The following is a 20,706-nucleotide window of genomic DNA, read 5'->3' as shown; positions in this document are numbered from 1 at the left end:
AGATTTGTTCGCTAGCGACTTCTATCTGTTTCCTGACCTAGAAAAATCATGCGTGGAAAGCGTTTGTCATCAAATGATAAGCTCATAACAGCTGTGGAAGCGTATTTTGCAGCCCTTCCAGATTCTCACTTCAGCGATGGCGTTCATAAATTGAAAGCTCGTTGGAACAATTGTATTGATGTTCAGAGAGGCGAAGTGTATTTAAACCATAAAATATGGTGTTTTTCTTATCGAACCGCAACACTTATTGAAGAGCCTGATACCGCCTGGGTATGACGCGCGTGTTCGACAAATTTTGAGCCCCATTGGAGCAAGCAACGCCGAAGACGATCTGCTTTTGTGGGCGGTAATTTTAATTTTATGGGTAGGCACTCCTGCACCAGTCAATGCGGGAAGCGAATGCATCCCCCGGATACTCATTTCCAATCTCCTGCGTCCTGCGGCACACCCGCGCTCCCTCCAGAGGTCGGTCCCTTATTTGCAGCAAACAGGCGCAGGCGACTTCACTCTCCTGGAATACTCTAATTACGGAGCATTGGACGGAAGCAAACAAACCCAAGGGCCGGGGGGCTTTTCGTTTACTTTTGTTACGCCCGGCGGCGGCGGCGGCGGCGGCGACCACGCAGGTCGGAGAGGGTCTATGCTCTATCTACCCCTCTTAAGGCAGCCGGTCCCGTGTTGTGAATATTCATGAAACGTTAACACCGTCTCGCAACTAACATAAACAATCTTCGATCGTGGCAGATAGTATTCCGCAGACGTGTGTTTGTGTGTGTCTGTGTGTGTGGTTAGCTTTGGTGCGGTAGGTTCCTTGAGCCGGGCACCAAGCACTGCAGCTGTACGTTCAGCCCGTATTTCATGCAATGTAACACATGTCCAGACAACCTGTGGTGACGTCCGTGCAAAGCAATGCTTACAATTACTTTATTTGGTCTGCACCCGTGGACTTCTAGCTCGTTCTACGTGCGATTACACTGCGGAAAGATGGAAAATCATCATGATAAAGAATGAGCACCCTTGCTGATGATGGTCCTGGCCTCCGGCTACGAGTGCCATTAACGTATGAAAAGCTGCACGGATGATAACGGTACCGAATTTCATAATGGATTCCGAGATGCGGCAACGATACCATAGATGGTTAATATTGAATGAAGTTTTACAACATGACACACATCGTCGTTATACCTGAAAGTTATCGTAATACTGAAAACACCCATTTGTCATCAATCTTGAAAATGAAGGGAAAACGACTAAAGAGGAGCGGGCAGGGCAGTACATTTTATATTAACTTCATTTTTATTAGAATTTTTTCATCCAAAACAAAATAAACTAGTAAAATAATACTTTTACCGTATAGAGTCACGACACTTCCACCTTGTTTTAGCCTATCGTTTGTTTAACGCATTGTTTATGCTTCGTTTGCCTTCGTCCACGGCCCTGTCCGTTTGTCAATGTTCCGTGTTCGCCTGTGTTTGCCGAACCGATGACGTTTGTTATTGGTAAATGCTTGCCTAGCTTGCAGCCCGGCTGCACCGGTTGCGATCCGTTATTCACCGGTTCGTGATGGGTGTGGTGCTGGTGTAAAAGCTCCACCAAACCACTTGGAATCTGATCCGTCGCTCATTTGTCGGCCATCTTTTGCGTACCCCCGGGGGCGGCCCATTTTCAAATTCGTAGTTCCATTCCAATTACACCAGATTTAGATTATTAACGTTTGTGTGTTACTTTGCTGCCTGCTTGTATTGAAGTTATTGTTTTTTTAAGAAATTCATTTAGTTCTCGCTCCGTATGACTTTGTATCGTTCGGTTTGGCGTGGTTTCTTCTGTTCGTCGTTTATTATTTAAAACTTTTCTTTATTGTATACAAGTTTCACGAGGAAGGTAACTGCCATTCGAGATATCCGTTGTGTAGAAGAATATATGTAGTGAATTACGTTTCCAATGTTTAGTGTGTTCTGTGTTCAGTTTGCGCGCGCGCCCCCCCCGCCCGCGTATGTGCGTATCAGCAGGGTGGTTACCCTTTGCAGGCGTATGATAGCGCTACATCGCCGAGTACCTGCTGCTATAATTTTGTGAAACTGCAGGAAAAGAAACTAGGGGTAATATTTTTGATTTCCTAAATATGCTCATTTTCGTCAAGTATTTTCGTAAATATATTTTGTATTGTTGGATAAATGTGTGTGCTTCTTTCTGCGTCTGTTGGATTGCTTTATGTTGGATTTTGTTTTCCATTCTGTCGTGTAGCATGTTGTGTAACTTTCTTTGTGTCATTGTAGCGTTGTGGCGTGTTCAGTGTGCAGTTTTTAATTCTTGTTCGGTAATATTGTATAAGTAGCGCATTGATGACCTCTGCGAGTTCGGTCGATTAGTTTGCGGGTACCTGTTCGTGGGCAGCTTGCTTGCTTGTTTCGCTCTGACTCGTACGCCAAAGGATTATTATTAGTAGGTGTGCCAAAACGTGCAATGAATTTGATTTTAGTTCAACTTTACCCGTGTCCGGGCTTAGCACCGGTAAAGTTTGAAGCCGTTCGGTGTTCTATAAAGTGTGGTTTGTGGAATTTCGGTATTGCTTCCGTAGTTCTAGTTCCGGTAATTAACCCACGGTATTGTAATTTAGAACCCACCCCAATACTATCTTCGTGGCATTCGTAAACACACAGAAAAGAGAAGCTCTTCGGTTTCATGTAGTAGATCAGCTACTACGGTTCAACATCCCATTATTAATGATGGTTTCGGAGGTTGAAATTTAAAATAGTTTCATAAATGATCAGTTTTCGGTAATTGTTCAAAGTTCACTGTTGGCATAAAATCCATATTTTCACCCATTATTTGTTTCGGTAAACGAATTGGGGTTTGTTCTGTCCATGAACAGATTGATTGATTTCACTGCGAATATGATAGAGTTATAAAGAAGTTCTTAAATTTTGCCTCAAACTTACAGACGTAATTTGTTTTGTGTTCTCTTCATGGCGTTAGATGTTTGTTGAATTTCACTCCACTGGTGTATGTTAAAAAATGCATATGTTATGTGTAAGAAAACAAAGATAACATATCAACATGTCAATTTTAATGTAACGACATACACCGTTCTTTAAAATGGTGAAACAATTCAGGCCAAACTAATTGGCACACGAAAACTGATGTGAAAATTAATGTGAAAGTAAAACTAAATGATTGCATTGGAACTAGATGGCGGACGTTAGGTGGACGACGACTCAGTGACAAAAGGAAACATTTCCAAGCTTCGCAGCTCTCACTGCTTCGGGCGATACTTTGTTTGGTGAAGATCCTAGTGGAAGGTTTTCGGCTCGCGACCATATTCCAATGGATCCAACTATACCCTAATGAATTTTAACAAACCATCTCATCATCCTTTGAAACACTCCGTTTCACTGATTATACAAACGGTGACTTGTTGGAGGTCGATTTTATTTTGTGCCTCACGTACGATAAACCATTTTTTAGCGGAAACAGACTAACTTCAACACGAGTGCTTGCCTCCGGCCGTCCGGGTCGTAAACACGTCGTGCTTATTCACCATTTTTAAACTACCTCTCCCAACGTGAAACAACCCATTAACTGCTTCTCCTAAAATCTCTACCTCCCTAGCCGACTGGCCTAGCCAACGGCCCATTTTAATCTTTCCTTTCTCAGAATATTTCTCAAATCGCTATGAAACAAAATACATGGAAAACACATGTTTTAATGTTATTTTTTCTACATTCAATTTCAACGTAATATTATTCACCTATTCACCCCCTCTCTGCGGCGTCGCTTTGTCTCGGTCTACTTTCGTTTTGTTTTTTTTTCTTCTTCTTTTGGTTAGTCCTTGAATTGCGATACTCTTGATTTAAAGTCATTCGGTCAGTTATTATTAGCGTTATTATAGTTATTATTATGAATTATGTTAACATTTGTTTTTCCTTTCATTCATTTTCAGTTTATTTTGGTTAAGATTAATGCTAACTAATATTTCCTTCACTGTTATGCTCATATTCCAATAACCACCGTTTTGTTTTTGGTTAGTTTGTTGTTTTCCGGTTTGCGCTTTTTTGTGTTTACTCTTTGTTGCATTAGTTCTTTTAAAAAGAGTTTTAGTTATCTTTGTGTGTTTTTAAATTATTATCTTCTATAATTTATTTCGTTTCCGTTTCCGTAGTGTATGCTTTGTGTGTACGTTTCCATTTTCTATCACTTCGTTTTAATGTTTTTTTCATGTTTTGTATTTTTTTTCCATCTTCGCTACCATCTCGTCGGGTGATTTCTGTGTTGATTGCTTATACTGATTTTTTATCGCAATCGATTGTTTGAATTTCGTTAATTTGGGTAATTAATTCGCTCTCTGCTAGTGCAGTCTGGGGGTGTTAGGTATCTGGGGGTGCTAGGTTTGCTTCCATTGTGTGAACCGATTCTCCGGCGAACATCGGAAAGTGTTTCCTTCGACATTCGTCCGTTTGCATACGTTCCTGCGCAACTGCCAACGATCGACGTAAGTGTGCAATCTGGTCGTGGCTGTTGCACGAGCTCATTTACCTGCAGTGTGAGGTGATTGATCAAACAACTACGGCCGCAATATGAACGGTACGTTAAGTATGAAATCGGATTAGTTCAACACAAGACCGAAAATGGCTACCGCTATGGAGTTTGTTTGTTTTCTACTTGTTGCCTTTTTTTTGGTTTTTCTCAACTTGGCTTCAGTGGAAGAATTGGTATCAAAAAAACAAGTACTCTCGACGCTTACACTTTCACAGGTCACGACAAGGTGCATGTCATTCAAACAACAGAGTGTGAGCCATGTTTGATGATTGGTTTGTAGGTTAGTTTGATTTTGTTGTTTACTTGCTGATGTGAGGTTGGTATTCGTCATTCGATTTCGTTTGAACGACGCGGCTTCAGCGTCGATCCGCGTGGGACAGACCTTCAACCTCACAATGGGGTGCTAATGATGGCAAACTTTTGCACCCTCGACTTTCTCAATCGCTCCAACCGGTCACGTCGGTCAGCGGTTAGGCGGTGACCGGCTCACTTAAGGTCTAGCTCACAATCGCAATCACAATCGCACTCATCCTCCAAACAGGCGGGACATTCTAGCTCACTATCTTGTCAGTACAGCCAGGACACGGGGACCCACTGGGCGGTCGAATGCACCTTATCTATAGCGTTCTCCAACGTTGCTATCGTCTCACCGATGTCATTGTTGACGATGGTCAGGTCGAAGAAATGGCCGTATGCCTGGCGCAGCATATCGGACTCTTTGGCGAGACGCTCAAGACTACCATCGTACTGTAGAATCGAACAAAATCGAACGAAAGCGATTGAAACGGTTTGTTTGTATCTAGCATTGAATGTTCAAATCACGCAAAAGAAACTGCTGCGCTCGGAAAACGGGACTTTCTCAGAATGTTTTCAGAATAAAAAGGGGTTTCCGGAACGTTCTACGAATGTTCGTTAGTTCTCTGTCCGCAGTACGGTGGCTGCGGGTGTCTATGCAGCACAAGAATAGTTTCCCTTTTCTTGGTTTTTTTTAAATACACAATGAACCCCATAAATACATAGGTACATTGAAACCTGTGCTTATGTTTTAAGTCATTTAATGCTGCTTTATAGGAAAAAATGCATGCATATAGAAAACAATTTGTTGCCGACCACTACTTACGTCTGCGATGTTTTGCAGCAACGGAGCTGCGATGAACACAACGTACGGCGTAAATTCGGCTGTTCGAAGTATTTTTAAGGCCTGTGGTTCCACGTCCAATATTGCCATTTTGCCGTCGGCATGAATGCGTCGTATCGTTTCCAGCTTGGTACCGTACATTGCATCTTCGTGCGTGCCGTACTCGAGGTACTCGTTGGCCGAAATGTCCGCCATCATCTCATCGTGTGATATGAAATAGTAGCTTCGCCCATTCTCCTCGTCCGGCCGTGGTTGTCTGGTGGTATCTGTGGTGTGCAGACCAAAATTAAAGGACGACGGGCCACGTTAGTGCTAGAGACACTGGAGACATTTGATAGCTTCGGTGGGATGCTCGAAGCGACGGGCTCATAACGCAGCATGGACGCTGGATAGACTTACGTGGTATTGGATAAGCGTATTTATCCGGATATTTTGCGATGAGCGTATTTTTGATATGACGCCTGCCAACGCCGTGCGCTCCCAGCAATACAAGCGTTCGTCTTTGGAACGCCGGATCTCCGACTGAAGCCGGCAATGGAGGGAAGGACAGTATGACGTGTACATAATTAGCTTGCCACGAGCCGACTTCCTTGGTATCAATTGATTACCGCAAGCCGGTACCATGCTGAAGTGTACTTACTTGGCACTTTAACCACTTCCTCGTACGTCACCAGATCCAGCTGATCGAAGACGGCATTGTGTTTCGCCAAATACTTGTCTCGACACTGCTTCTTTTTACGGCTAAATATTGAGCAATTAACTACTTTTTATGGTATTGTGTGTTTTACCATCGTTTGTCATAGTTTTGCCAAACAAAGAGCAGGGGGAATTAAGGGCCACAACGAAAGTGAGTAGAAGAGAAAAAACAAATCATTTGATTAAAACCTTCGTTACTCCATCGTTTGATGTTTGGTAGAAAATCCAAAACATCACACAACTATCTGACTCTGTGGAGATCATGGTGCCGATACTTGGAACATTTGGGAGAGTGTGTGTAATATTGAGCAAAAGGCTGACGGAAAGTGTTAAGTGCGAATAAAATAGTGCAAAGTTACTGTGAACAAGTGTATAGAACATTGCGTAGTGGCGCAATCGCTGCGACTGCTATGTAAAAGCAAAACATAAAAACACATGCAAATAATCGAACCGTAATAAAAAAGAACTAGGCCGAACCCCTGGCACGAAACAATTTACAGACGAAGAATTGAAATGCTTTTCTGTGACAGTTGCTCTCGAACAGGAAGCGCACAACAATAGTAAAATAACAGCCCGGGAGGGACAAAGCTGATGGGCACACTATTTCCTCGTTGAAAGGTTCCGTTAAGCCGTGGGAAATCTTTAATGAAGCTTGAAGATCGTGATTGGAAAGCCCAGCAGGATACGGTACCGAATCCTTAGAGTAGTTTTCGTTTCGAGGGCAAACGTTTCAGGCGGCCTCCGACGGAAACTGTCCCCACACCGCGACCGAACGTTCAATCAAGTACGGTCGAACGTGTCAAGGGATGAATGCAAAACTAGGAAACGCTCCAAAAGGCAGCTTTTCGCCTCCTGTTTCACCAAACTTCTATGAGCGGTATCCATTTATCCCAGCCAAGGAACACAGGCGGGCCTATTGTCACGTTCGGTACGGTTGCTGGCCAAAGTGGATGCACTTAAGAATGCCTTAGCGTTGAATAATGATCATTAAACATACGTAAGGCTGTGGGCCAAGCGAATCGCTGAAAATGCGCATCGACTGCGAACGAAACGAGGTCAGCTGTACAATGGTGAAATAAATTGGTTTGCGAAAAGGGAATCGAAAAGAAGAACGGGAATGTTTTATTATTTTGTATCAAAGCTCGTTAATCATTGCGACAAAACGATTAATATTGTACATAAGCAACTTTTACGAGAACTTCGACTGAGAGAATGATCATTTGGGATAACTAAACGTGAATCTTTCGACGAACGCCGAATATTACGTGGTGATTAAAAATAAAATGATTGTGTGTTGTACTGTTGTCGCTCTTTGTCGTGATGATGATGGTTGAATAGTCACGAAAGGGAATTTACGATACGGATAAAACTGAAGTGAAGTAAAATAGCCAAAAACCCACAGCAGCTAAAATGGCGAAATTTCGAACGAACTTCTCAAACTACCATGACACAAATATAATTAAGCAACAGACATTACAGCGGCATCCGAAGGATGTTGAAAAGAAAGCTAATTGCACCAGGGCAAATGTTGAACGAAGCGTGCTTACGTATTGGTGTGTTATAATGTTTATGAGTGTGGCCTGTAGCATGGACATGTAATGATCAGTTCGCGTGAACGAGATTACAGCATTAGCGAATTTTATGATGTACCGTAAAAAAACACACATAAAACAAGAGGTAGAGGGTGAGTTTTATAAAGTCAAAAGTACTGAACAAGGAATGATAAACAGCACACGTCGAGCGCCACTGAGCGTTCAGTGACGGACGCAGAATGCGGTGGGAAATGGTTTGCTGGCATCGCAATCATTACTGCAATTGTGTGCCTGTACCTGTAGGTCCTTCACATCCTTCTGCCTGAGCTGAACAACCGGGCCCTGCTTCTCCTGGCGGGCGGGCGATTTGGTGAAAGTGCGTTTTGAGAATAATTTAAATCACGAGTTATCGAGTGGAACTTTTGGTTTGCTGATTGTTACGTTAATCCAACAATATTCTGGTATGGTATCGATATGGGGTTACATAGTTCAAATACAACAGAGTAGAGAGCGAGAAAATCTTTGGAAAAAAGTATCAGTTACGGCTATACAAAAGGGGTCGGACCAGGAGTACACTAGAGAAAAGGATAATTGTTTCAGTGGAGGACGCTCAAACATATACAGAGCGGGAAGCGAATGTTTATACAATACATAAAGGTAGATCGATAGAGAGAAGAGCATGAAAAGAGCCGTAAAACGGGGACTGTGAAGAGCACCGGACACGATAAACTGAGGCTCAGTGGAAGTAAATGGGTAAAAGAATTAAAATTCAGTGAATGTTGAATGAACAAGATCATGATGCTCAGACAGCAGCAATGGTTATGGCGAATGGATGAGAAGAGTAGAGCAAACAATAACATTCACACATTGAACAACATTGAGCGGTCGAAACGAGCGCTCGATTAAAACTGGAAACGGAAGAAGTTCGGGCACGAACGAAATCATTCATTCACACATCGATATGATTAAAACAAACTGGAAGCACATAAATTGACAGAAAGACATAGAAAGAAAGAAACATAGGTAAATGAAGGTTTTCAGGTTTCAATCACATAGAGTTGAAAAGTATCGTGAATCGATCGGTTACTTTGTCTTTTGCAAGTGTGTTTGTGTAGAGGATCGTGAAACTAGAATGCTGTGTTGGTGAGCATGTCTCGGACAGAACTTTGAGAACAATTTTGTACAACATATACAACTGGATCCATAATTTGCTTACATAAAAAGATACTGTAATTTCACATTTGAAAACTCTGTATAGTCTTCAATAGCGGACATCAAAATATGGTCCGATTTAAATTACAATTTACAAAAGTCACAATTTGGGACTAAGTTCAATATTTCAGCTCTAACTGGCACGCTAAGGCGTGTGATGACATGCCGATTTTGTGTAATCCAAACTCTCCAAGGAAGGTAGGAATAAAAGTCGATCAGGCCACATGGCCTCTCGGTAAATGAGAGCCTTACTTCGGGCATCATTCAGTATTCGGCTTGTAAACATTTATCCATCCATCTTGAAAGCGGTACAGATGCACCGGGGTACTATGAATATTCATCAGAAAAGCACTACGCTTATCGTTTGCTTGCAGCCATTTTTGCCAATGGTCCTGCCAGCCAGAATGGGCCCGTAGATTAATACGTTAGAATGACAACACATCGCCAATTGTTTGGCGTAGTGCTTATGACAGTGACGACAGACAGATTTTACCCGCTGGAGGGTGCAACAGCCGGTAAACCTTTTCCGGACACCGCAAGTCGAACCTGGCCTCGATATCGAACCAACACGAGGCACCGATGGGGGGTCTAGTGTTGTCAAAAACCTTCGCCACACTTCCGGCACGGGGCCACGGATTATTTCTCCGTTCGCATTCATTCATGGCTGCCAAGAGGAAAATCATACTTTCCTCCGGGCATTTCAGCGATTCGAGCGAAAGGCGATGTATTCGGGTGAGCGAGCATTGTCGTTCGTTCGTTGTGTAAGCAAATTATAGTTCCCACGCGGAAGACCATTATGTTGCGAGTGGCGGAACGGATCGCGAAGTAGCTGGTAAGCGGCGTGTGCGGCGAGATATTTTCGAACCGTGTCGTTCGTATCGATTCCGCCCGCCGTCTACTTCCGGCTGCCGGCTGAGAGACTTACCTTGTTCTTTGTGGGATTTGTCCGCCGACTGGCAAGCGATGCGCCACTCTTGAAGCTCTGGTGAAGGTATCAAACCGGCTGAACCTCCAGCAGCGTCGTGCCTGGCCTGCCACCAATGATGATCGTCTTTGCTAATAATCTGCAAAGTATGGATTTCAGGATCGGGTTGAGTAAACTTTTTCCAATGCCATACACGACGCGGCTGTTGTGCTAACCTGAAGTATGTCAGAGACACGGAAAGCTATTCCTGCTTGTGCGCACGGTATCAACTCGTCGTCCAGCGGGTCATAGTCGAACTGAGCTCGTACGAAAATCTGATCCACCAGAATTGGACAAAGAAATGGAAAATTGAATTGTAATGAGCGATTTCTGAATGAGCTGGAGAAGAATGAGCTACAGTGATTCGTTCAACATGTTCAGTGTAAAACAAAAGTAAAACATGTCAGCCTAAAAGGCTGAGTATGGTGAGATTTATGAGCTTCAATAAAATAATGGACACAATATTTTGATGAATAAATCATATTCTACTTTTACTCGCACCCAAAAATACAATACGGTATGGTCCATGAGCATGCGTATTCTATGCTTCAGAAAAAATATATGAAAAGATCCAAATAACGTCAATTTGATGACTTCAACATATTGATGCACAAATAAAACAAAAATACCTATATCATGCCGACACAGATTTCGAACATACAGACACACCCAGGATGAATAAGAGCAATGGTCTACCCAATGTTGAAATCTACTCGATATTAGAGAACCGTTGAATAGAAATGACCTTTAACCATACGATAGCGAAGTAAAAATGATCGTAAAACAATGCGTAGTGATAGAGACAGTGACGTTTTGCGAAAACTATTATCAACAAAAATACTTACTAGAACCGGCGCTGGTCTTATCCTGAATAGCTGTTCGTGCGCGCGTTCGGTTCGTTAGCGTTTTGGGGAAAAATACAATATTCAGAAATCAAATTTAACCTCAGCACGGTAAGAAATTGGATTTTCTGTTCGAACTGGAATACCCTCCCTCCAGAGGCCGTCAACGACTTGGTTACGTTTCGGGATTGAAACGGTTAGGATTGTATAGTTGTGCAAGTACATATGTATGTGGGGAGTCGACAGTCGACGACAGTTGAAGCTGTCAAAATGCTTCCAGAGGGCAGCTTATTATCCCTCCACAGCAGCATATAAACTTTCGAACATAGGACCGTAGGGACACAGCGAACACTTACCTCAACCGGCGGTGGGGCACTTCTATATGAAGGAACTATTTTAAAAGTAACAGAACCACGCGCGTCCCGCAGCAATCGTTGTAATTGACTAACTGTTTGGTGCTGCACTGGCTGGCCGTTGATTTCCCGGATCTCGTCGCCAACGTGCAGCGTGGCCTGCCGGTGGATCATGCCACCGTGCATGATCCGGGCCACGATGCACCGACCGTCTTCGGTCATTTTCAGCGTAATACCCTGTTCCGGAGAGAACGCGATCATGGTGCGTGAGTTATTTGCCACCAACTACTACCGAGCAGCCAATCGGTGCGTACCATCGGTTCATCGGTGTTCTTCTGGAACTGCACCAACCGGACGCGTGTGACGTGTTGTAGCTCTCCGGCATCACCGTTGTCAATTTCATCGTTTCCTCCGTTCAGGTAGGGTGCGATCGGTGGTGGTGTTACTCGCAGCGCTTCTTCGCCGTATACTTCCCTAGCTACCACGTCATGCGTGTGTAATAGAGCCTGCGAACGGAACCAATGGGGAAAACGGCGGCATTAGAGGCGAACATCCGAAGAAACTTTGAACACGATGTCGGCTGGGTGAACCAAATTCGCTGACCCGTAACAAAAATGACAGATTGGTTCGATGAACAAATTGTATTCAATTGTAAAGAATCGCATAATGATCCTTTTCCCTAAAATTAGTCGAGACGTTCATAGTATGTAAGTGAGTGGCTCGATTTTTTCGACCACGCATGGCTGTCACTGGAATTTAAGTTCGTACCAGATTGTTTTACTAAAAATCAAACAAATAACTCATGTAATAATAATTTTTAAAATAAACAATAAAAAACAATTTAAGCAAATAAATAATATTTATGAACGTTGAACAGGGCAAAGTTACGCTACCACCCCTGTGAGAATGTGTGCAAGGAACTGCGACAGATAGGTCACAGGTTTACATAAACGATGGCAAATGTTTTTTTCAGATAAGTTTAATAAAGTAAAGAAGATGACTGGAAAAAAGAGAAAACAACAGATTGATCTGATTCTTCCGTAAACAAGAAGGGTTACCACAGATAATGGAAGTTAAGAATTATATATAAATAAAATAGCTCAATGTGAAGAAAGGATTTCCAACGATTGCAATCTGCTCGGCAGTGCTATGCCTCGGCGTGAAGATAAAATAGCAAAATAAAATAAGCGCCATACCCTAACCGATATGAGATTGCGCCTCTGGCGATGAAAATGTTCTTTCACCTGAAATAACATCAATTCAAAGGCACGGGATAACAAATAACCAAATCGAGGCTTCCCACCGGGCGGTGTTCGGGCAAGATTGGGCTTCCGAGTGTCAAAGGAGCAATCTTCTTTGTCAACCGAAAAGAGCCCAGAAGCATTAGCGAACAACCCAAATTGATGATAGGAAAAGCATGAGAAATGTGGCAAAAAATTGGTGGTAGCGGAACGCCAAGCCATTGTGCGGGAGAGCACGGCGAAAGAAGCACCGCTTGGCTGGCTAATTTCTGATTTCGACTACCATTTCGATTCGCTCGTGTTGGTAACCTACAGATTACGTACGCGTCGACCACATTCAGCCAAGTTCGAAATCAATTATACGCCCTTAAGCAATGAGGTCAGATTTTTCGTCTGATTGAATATAATGAACTATGTCGTACACGACGGAAGCTGCAGGAAGAATATGTACGATCCAAGCACATCCGGACGAGCGAAAAACCGGAGAATGCTCGAGTTTTCAACGTTGGAACGGGAGCTAATTTTTGCGAGTAGCAAAGCAAGAATCATCTGCTGCCAAAGTTTGGTGCAGAGTGCTTTTAATTATTCAGAAATGTTCTGTATTCAACTAGTTTGTTCGTCGTTCTTACAATTTATTTTACAAAACTCTGTCGGATACATTTCCTGTGTCCGATTTACACAGTTCCAAGTATATAAAGATGCGCGTTTCCAAACAACTGTCACTTGCAATAAATGATACTTTGTCGAGTGAATACGCCATACAAAACATTATTTATTCTTCCTCTTACGCTCTAACATCACGAACAGACTCGTATTAAGATGCAACTACTCTTCGAATTCACCATTGTCACAGCACTGTCCTTGGGTCTCAGGTCCTCGGCTTTCAACGCATTTACCGATCTCTTGCGAAAATCTATTGCTTCTGGTCGATGTGGTTGTGGGCACTACTGCTGCTGCTACCATCTGGACAACGTTAACGGAAGGTGTCCCGTCAGTCGCAATCGAAGCATAGCGTTCTAGCGGAACAACTATCCCAACTATACATTTTACAACCACGAAATTGTAGCAAACATTTACCAACATGGTCGAGCAAAGCTAAGTCACAATGGTTCGACGACGTAACCCGTCATTAGAATTTTAATGGTGGTCAAATAGTGCACCATTACAAGGACCGACCACAGACGTTCCGAAACCGATGAAACTATGCGTAGTTGTAATGATTTATCGCTTCACGGAGTTACACACCACGGAGCCTCCATTAAACTGTCGCTTGGATTTTGTCGCACGCTCATAAATTTTTGCAGCACACGCCCAAACTGTACAAACAAACTGAAATACTTCTTCCCAAGCTGTTCCGATGCTTACCGTAACATTTCGACATTTTTTGCGCTTTGCGGTGTCGGTTATGTTTTATTCGGGTTGGCATTTTATTCGAAGCCGCGCGCACGCGAGGGTGTAAATAATGATCGTCAGCCACCTCAAAAAAGGATGTTTGATTGAAAAAGTTTTTTTGGGAACCACGACATATTGCAACAACTGGTCGATGGTGTACCACGGTTGGCGTAGGTTCGTTCATGTTTTTTCTTTCGCGCCCAAAGTTTGGTGGCAAAAGGTTCAATGAATAAATTTGGATGAAAAAAGCTACGATAAGTTTTGTATTGGTGATACGCCTAACAAGGCGCCTCCATCGCATACCACCGAGCGCCTCCATCGGTAGGGCTGTGGCATACTTTTGCTTGGTTAAAATGTTTCTAGATAAAGCTACGTTTCAATTATAGAAAATAGTGTAGAATACTAACTCCAACACATATTTTGGAAGACAAAACAAGAATACATCATTCGAGTGGTGCACATAAAACAACTTTAGCATAAATCTATTCATGCATCGGATGCCCTGGTGAATATTTGAATGAAATTCAGTTACAACTGGCTTACTCACAAACACACCACAGTCCGTTCCTTGACGGAGAAAAAGCAAGTTCAATTTGGAAAAAATTATACAGTGGCAGACACTGGGTCCATTCGATTCAATTTCGTATAGGTTTTAGCCGTAAAACATAAAAAGAAAAAAAATAACACACACCAAAACTGCTTTCCGGGTAATGGATTGAATATCCCTTTTAGCAAAATGTACAATCCGTTTCTGCAGAGCTCTTTAAAGTAGCAGAATATCCTCCAAAGTTGTGCTCGAAAAAAGGAGAAGCGCAGGGAGAAACCAGTCCATATTAACACAGCACAGGCAATCCAACGTACCGAGCGCGGTCATGTAGAATTTTCCACCAACCGGGCTACACTTGCAAAATGCAGTGCTGCGAAAGAGTTATAGGACTCATTATCAGGATGAAATATAATGCGGCGCGTCCGATGGGTTGCAAAACCCATTTGCAGGAACACGCTTTGGCTGGAGTTTAAATGCGAAAATGCCATTTTGCGAGGTTTGTTTTTGTTTTCGCACTTAGTAGTTCACAGAATGATGATAATTATCTCTAAAACTCTAGTAAACCCAAACGAGAGGTGAGTGCTTTTTTGAGCCATGGTTACATGTGCGAAATGAACTTGCCCATTAGGCCGCTATCGCCGCTTCCAACGTGTACGGGTGCTAGTGGATAATTTCAAAAATTCCCAAACCGAGGCATAACATAATAAGACCCGTGGAATTTGCTTGTAAAACAGCAGAGTTTTTGCTAGCTAAAGGAGCAAACATCAAACTCTCTAATCCGGTGCGAGTGGACTCGCTTGGCAGCCATTTTGTTGTCAAAATATGTATACGCTTGTGCAGGAATATTGCAGAATGAATATAAATTTTTATGTACTTCTTTCGCTTTCAACGAAAGGAACCACGAAGACTTGCACCTGTTTACTGGTTAATTATGAACGAGGAGGGTTGGTTAACATATTCTCCGGATTCCTGCTCCTGGCTATCGCTTTGTAATATAAATAAGAAAAAACATAAAATAAATAACTAGACCGCAGAAAATATGTAATCTTTCAGATTACTGGAGCAGGCAACGAGATAAGCGAAGGCCAAAAATGCAACGAACACGTCTTTGGGCCGTGGTCCGACGCAAGGGACGAGTAGACACAGCGTCGGCAAGAAACGGTAACATATTTCTTCAACCACCTATTGACCGACGGCGCTTGTTTGTAGCAGCAACACGCTAAGCGCGGTGCACATAAACCGTGCTTGGGGCGGAAGATAATGAGTAAAATTAATCACGAAGACTGCTAACGAGTACCTGAACATGAGTTAGGCAAAACTCCTTTTGGCGTCGCTGAGACGTAACACGCCGACAGCCCGTAGGGTATTCGTGTCACTAATCCAGTCCGGTAGAAAGTTCACTGCCGAACAAGTCTTACGAAGGCACTAGTTAGCGAAACGATGTAACCAGCAAAGGGAGCTACGATTTGCCCATTTCCCATTTGCGAACCATTCAGTTCACTGAGCCGGCACGGATACAAATCAATGTCTTGGTTGTGTCGAGAAACGGTGCATTAATTAACAAATCAATACCTTTTCACTGACAAATGGTTTTCAGCTGGGATAACGCAAACGAATTGATCTGAAGTGATGCAAGTCTGAAAGTGTGGAAACCAAAATGTGCCAAACTAAGGCTTTTGAAAGGTTTTAACAAATACGGAAATGTTTACTAACGTTCTTGCGTTGGCCAAAGGCCCTTCTCGTTTATCTAGCTGAAAGGGCAGTTGGTGTAAAAATGCATGGTGGCTAGAAACGAAAAAAACTGAATGGTTGCTGCTCGTGCAACCACAGCGGCAACACTATTTTATTCATTGCTGCGATTAAGCCATCCGGAAGACGTAAAGCCACGAGAGAAATACGAGACTCGGAAATAATATGATTCAAAGAGCGGCAGCTTGACTCCACAAGTTGACCAGCGACGCTACATGGCATATGGGTGCTGGGTGTTTTTCTCCAAATGCAAATAACTCCATATTGCTTGCCATAGATCAAAGAGTATCGCCATAGAAAAAGCTTGGATAAATTTACGTTTGGTCTTTAATTTTTGATGATGTTCATTCCAATGGTCTTAGCAAGAGTATGGAATGTTGAAGAGCGGTTTAGCTCGCGCCGGTAAAAATCTTCGTCACTCATAATACAGACATAAATATTCAATGTGCATGTGTTTGTTTACTGACGATATCAGTGACCTGAAAGCACAATTCAACGCTTGCTTGCAACGAAGAAAGGTTGCAAGAAAAGTCATCGACACCTGCACTCGGCCACTATAAACCCCCATCAAGCAATAAAGTTAAAAGTAGCAATTGCTGGTCAAGTAGTCTGTATAAAACTACTCAAATGCATAACATTATTCGTATTGGTCGTCGGAACATTATTCGCACATGCTTACGAATTCCCAATGATTCAAACTCATCAAAACAATAGTAACGCTAGCGGTAGTTCCCCGTATTGATTTACGTTAAGCGATGAAATGCAATCCATGCGTCAAATTACTATAGAGGCGAATAGCATCATGGCCCATTATCAGCTTATCAATTGCTACAGTTTTCCAGTTACAGCTTTCAGGCTGCAATTCATTTTTAAGGAAAAATAACAAACCAGAAAATATTATAGGTTTAAAATTTCAGGTAGGTTTTAAATTTCAAATATGTTGCTATCGAATTACTGCAACGACCACATCCACATGCAAGGTAAAATTTAGTGTTGGAATCAAGTGTTATAAGCTGAAATCTATTCAATCGTAGAATAAAAAAAAACTCTATTCCTTGTTCATGGCAAACAATTTTACAATCGTTTGGGCTTTACGGCTGCCTAAACGTTCCAGTATTATTACCATATTCCGAACCGCCGGACGTAACATACATAACGTATGTGAATAAACAACAAACGTAGCTCATTCACTCGCGCGAAGGTTTCACATAAACAGCTTAAAGCGTTAGCGTTCAGCCTAAAGGATGATAGGAAAATTATAAAACATAAAATACTTTTTACCGAATTCTGCAAGAAACAAAGCGAAATAAATTTATTTATGCAGGTCGATCGTTTATTTAAGCTAATGAAATGTATTCCACTGTTTTGCCACCCTCCGTGTTCGCACAGCTGGAGACATATTTTTGCTCGCGCGTTCGTCCTTTGCGAATAGCTCAATGGTGAATGTATGCAAAGCTTGTGGTTATTTCTGGTTGGGTTCCGGTTCATGGGAAAAAGAAAAGCAGCAAAACCGATTCCTGGCTAGCGACGAAGTTCATCATCACCTTCCGGCAAGCTGGTGATCCTTAACACCACTGAGGGCTGAAAAAGTTGCCCATGCGTCATGCTTTCATGGTCCCCCTTTGCTCATAAACATGGATTAGGCCGTTGTAAATGTCAAAACTTTTGCCGACTCTAATCGATGGAAAGTTTTCTCACATGTCATTTATCAGCAAACGGTTCTCTGAGTAAAACGTCCTTGGAGGAATGAATTGGGCATAAAACATTAAAATTCTACGATTTTGCGAAATAAATTGCCACTTTGAAATCATTTCTAACTAGCCATAGCAAAAAAAAACATATATAATGATTAGTGTCACATACTTTCACAAGGATTCGATGTATAAATAAATCCCCTAGCACTTATTCGTTTTTTGTCACGTTCTTCCCTCATTAACGCCACTTAGTGGAGGCTTTTGGAAGAATGCGGCAAAGAGGCTCGTTTCGGAGAAGATGAATAGCACATATAACGAAGAAAGAACTGGTCTACATCCACGTGGCGTTTGATAGTTGGAAGTTACTTCTCAAGTTTAAGAGAGAGCAGAGATGCTAGATTATAAGTTTACCGTTTCAACCCGGTCATGGTCATGCAGCATCAGCACAAGTGCCAGACTTGAATGCAGCGGTTAAAGTGTGTCGTGCTAATTTTGCACTATGAATATTTATGAAAGGTGCTTTTGGTTCACAAATGAGTGCTCATATGGCAGAAGGGTGCTTCATTTTTCTTTTTCTCCTTTTTAACGTCTATCACGTAAAAGTAAAACGTACGGAACCCATCACACCATAACCGAACCATTTTCACACGATCATGCGTATGTACCTCATAGTCATGCCGTAATGTGTGCCTGAAATCTTAAAAGAACGGGTTATTGTTCTGTAAAACTTCAATTTTAAAAATAAACTTCAATGCTGTATTTTTGAGTGCATCCATAGAGTAACGTAAATATTTGAGAATACTTTGAGCAGAATACTAAGGAATTTAAACATCATGACGTACGCTTTGAAATATGCTAATATCAAATGGTTAATAAAATAAGGAGTAGTTCAAAGAAGACAGAAAAAAATGTTGAGCAGACACAAACTGCTTTTGTACAACTGTTTTTCGTCGTTATCCTTGACAAATATTAGGAACATTTTTTGTCCACATCATGAATGTGATACATTAACTCCTGCGGAGTGTTCGCTTATACATAAAAAAGTAATCGTACATTTGCGTGAGAACAGAGAGTGGTAGGGAAGCGATGTGCCAGTGGTAGAAAACAAACCTAAAGGAAACCTTGGCAAGAAATGTTGCTTTCCAGCCGCATCATTCATAAAGCGATTTTTTATAACAGAGCAGAGACAAATACCATGCCCCTTTTTGGTAGATTTCGAAATAGCGAGCGCTTCATCTCATCTCTGCCGACTGTTCACGACAGAAAGGTGTGTTTCGAAATGTGTTAGAAGTTAATCTTTTGGCCCACTCAGCGGCGTGTGATGTAAAATGGTGTTTCCGTGCGTGATTACACAAAGTGTCGGCACCAGAAATGATGATTTATGTGCAATCTCCACATTTCTGGGGGGTTTAGGCAAGAGCGTAAGCAATCCAACATTATCTGCATTCAAAAAAGTAGGTTAGTTCTTGTAGCAAGGCAATTATTGGTTTATTTCCATGACTCCTACGCTACGCTATTACGCTAATAATTTAATAAAATTAAATTTCAAATGATGTTACAATTGTAAAAAAGCAATAAAAATATTCTTTCTGTATATGTTTTTTAAATTCTGATAATAATAAAGCAGAGTTAAGAGAGTAAGTAAATAAAGTTCCATATTTTAAAGCATATGGATAAAAACATCACATCGACGTGACGTGAAGCGATACGCAAAAATGTCAGTAGGAAGGCTCACGCACACGCAAAATGGTTTTAAAAAACTTTTGAAATAATATGCAACTCAAGGACAGACATGTTTATTTCATCCAATTACAGCAGGTAAACTTTTGTGCTGCATACACTTTGGCCGAAACGTGTCACGGCGTTCGTGGAAATTTCAAGAGGTAACGGAACATATGGCTCTTTACGTTTGCTTAAAAAATTTGAAAACTGAAAATTTAAGCGGAAATCCTTACTTTGTTAAGCTTGATCGAAAATCCAAATATCATAATTCATGAAATTTGTTTATTAGTGGTCCTCGCTCCTTCACGATGTAATCCGTACGGTAATCCACATGACTGTTTGGAATTCCCTCGGTGTAAGGTTAACTATCGTGGCTTGTTTGCACTGTTACCGTAAATTTTCCCACATAAAGCATCACCTTTTTTGCATCCGGCACTCACAGAACTTCTAATCACTATGTGGTTAGCAGAACACTATTTGCGCTCCTGCTGTAACTGGATTTTGGCCCCGCGATGAAAATAATTAAACGATTTCGTTTTTTTACGGCGCACACATAATTATTTCACTGTTTGATCCACGGAATGCTGATTGTCGTGCTGAGAGAGGCCTACTATTAACACTGATTCACGAGTAAATCGAAAGAAAACATGAACGATCGAACTGCCGACCACGAGCCGAGCGTATGCGGCCTCCACGAGCGGCATCGGTGAACTGAGCATCGGGTGATAACAAACATGTTTGCAAGGTCTGTTTACAAGAGAATTGCCGCCTGGTATTACTCTCAAATCTCTGGCGGATTCCACGAATTGAGAGGAAAAATAGGATCTCTCGTAAAACGCCTCGAGCTCCGACAAAAGAAAATCGTTGTGAAAATGGGAGTAAATCCCAACATTTTCTGCTAGATGTCGCTTTGCATTGAAAAGCTCCATCCGAACCATTCCAAAGGATATCAGCGTAACACGAAGGAAAAAGGGAGACTACTTGAAAGCTTTGCTGCGTTATCCTATAGTTTGCGCGTATGCATAACAGTGTTGAGTGTTATGCAAGCGTTAGTTGCGCTTTGGATTCTTTTCCCAACTAACAGGAGC

General features: G+C 42.1%; 1 protein-coding gene across 1 annotated transcript; it reads right to left on the bottom strand.

Moving 5' to 3' along the window:
* Nucleotides 1–1,286: 1,286 nt before the first annotated feature.
* On the bottom strand, nt 1,287–19,884 carry LOC128274555 (peripheral plasma membrane protein CASK). The gene is made up of 11 exons (XM_053012786.1): nt 19,840–19,884; nt 11,588–11,779; nt 11,277–11,510; nt 10,929–10,953; nt 10,255–10,367; nt 10,040–10,178; nt 8,200–8,253; nt 6,315–6,437; nt 6,074–6,196; nt 5,657–5,940; nt 1,287–5,283 (listed from the first exon to the last, which is right to left on the bottom strand). Exons 1-11 carry the CDS (start codon nt 19,882–19,884, stop codon nt 5,104–5,106), a joined length of 1,512 nt encoding a protein of 503 aa, XP_052868746.1. The 3' UTR covers nt 1,287–5,103.
* Between the last annotated feature and the right edge of the window lie 822 nt (nt 19,885–20,706).

Source organism: Anopheles cruzii, chromosome 3 (assembly GCF_943734635.1).
Source record: "Anopheles cruzii chromosome 3, idAnoCruzAS_RS32_06, whole genome shotgun sequence".
Lineage (NCBI taxonomy): Eukaryota > Metazoa > Arthropoda > Insecta > Diptera > Culicidae > Anopheles > Anopheles cruzii.
The sequence above is the reverse complement of the archived record's forward strand: the minus strand, read 5'-3'. Positions and strand labels throughout refer to the sequence as shown.

What these genes read in the sequence shown, in the direction of transcription:
- LOC128274555 (XM_053012786.1), bottom strand. Translation starts at nt 19,884, where the DNA reads ATGATATTTGGATTTTCGATCAAGCTTAACAAAGTAAGGATTTCC. An exon ending in CAGGATAAGACCAGCGCCGG is followed by an intron (nt 10,368 to 10,928) that starts TTCTAGTAAGTA and finishes TTCTTTGTCCAA; the next exon opens with TTCTGGTGGATCAGATTTTC. An exon ending in ATACGCTTATCCAATACCAC is followed by an intron (nt 5,941 to 6,073) that starts GTAAGTCTATCC and finishes TGCACACCACAG; the next exon opens with ATACCACCAGACAACCACGG.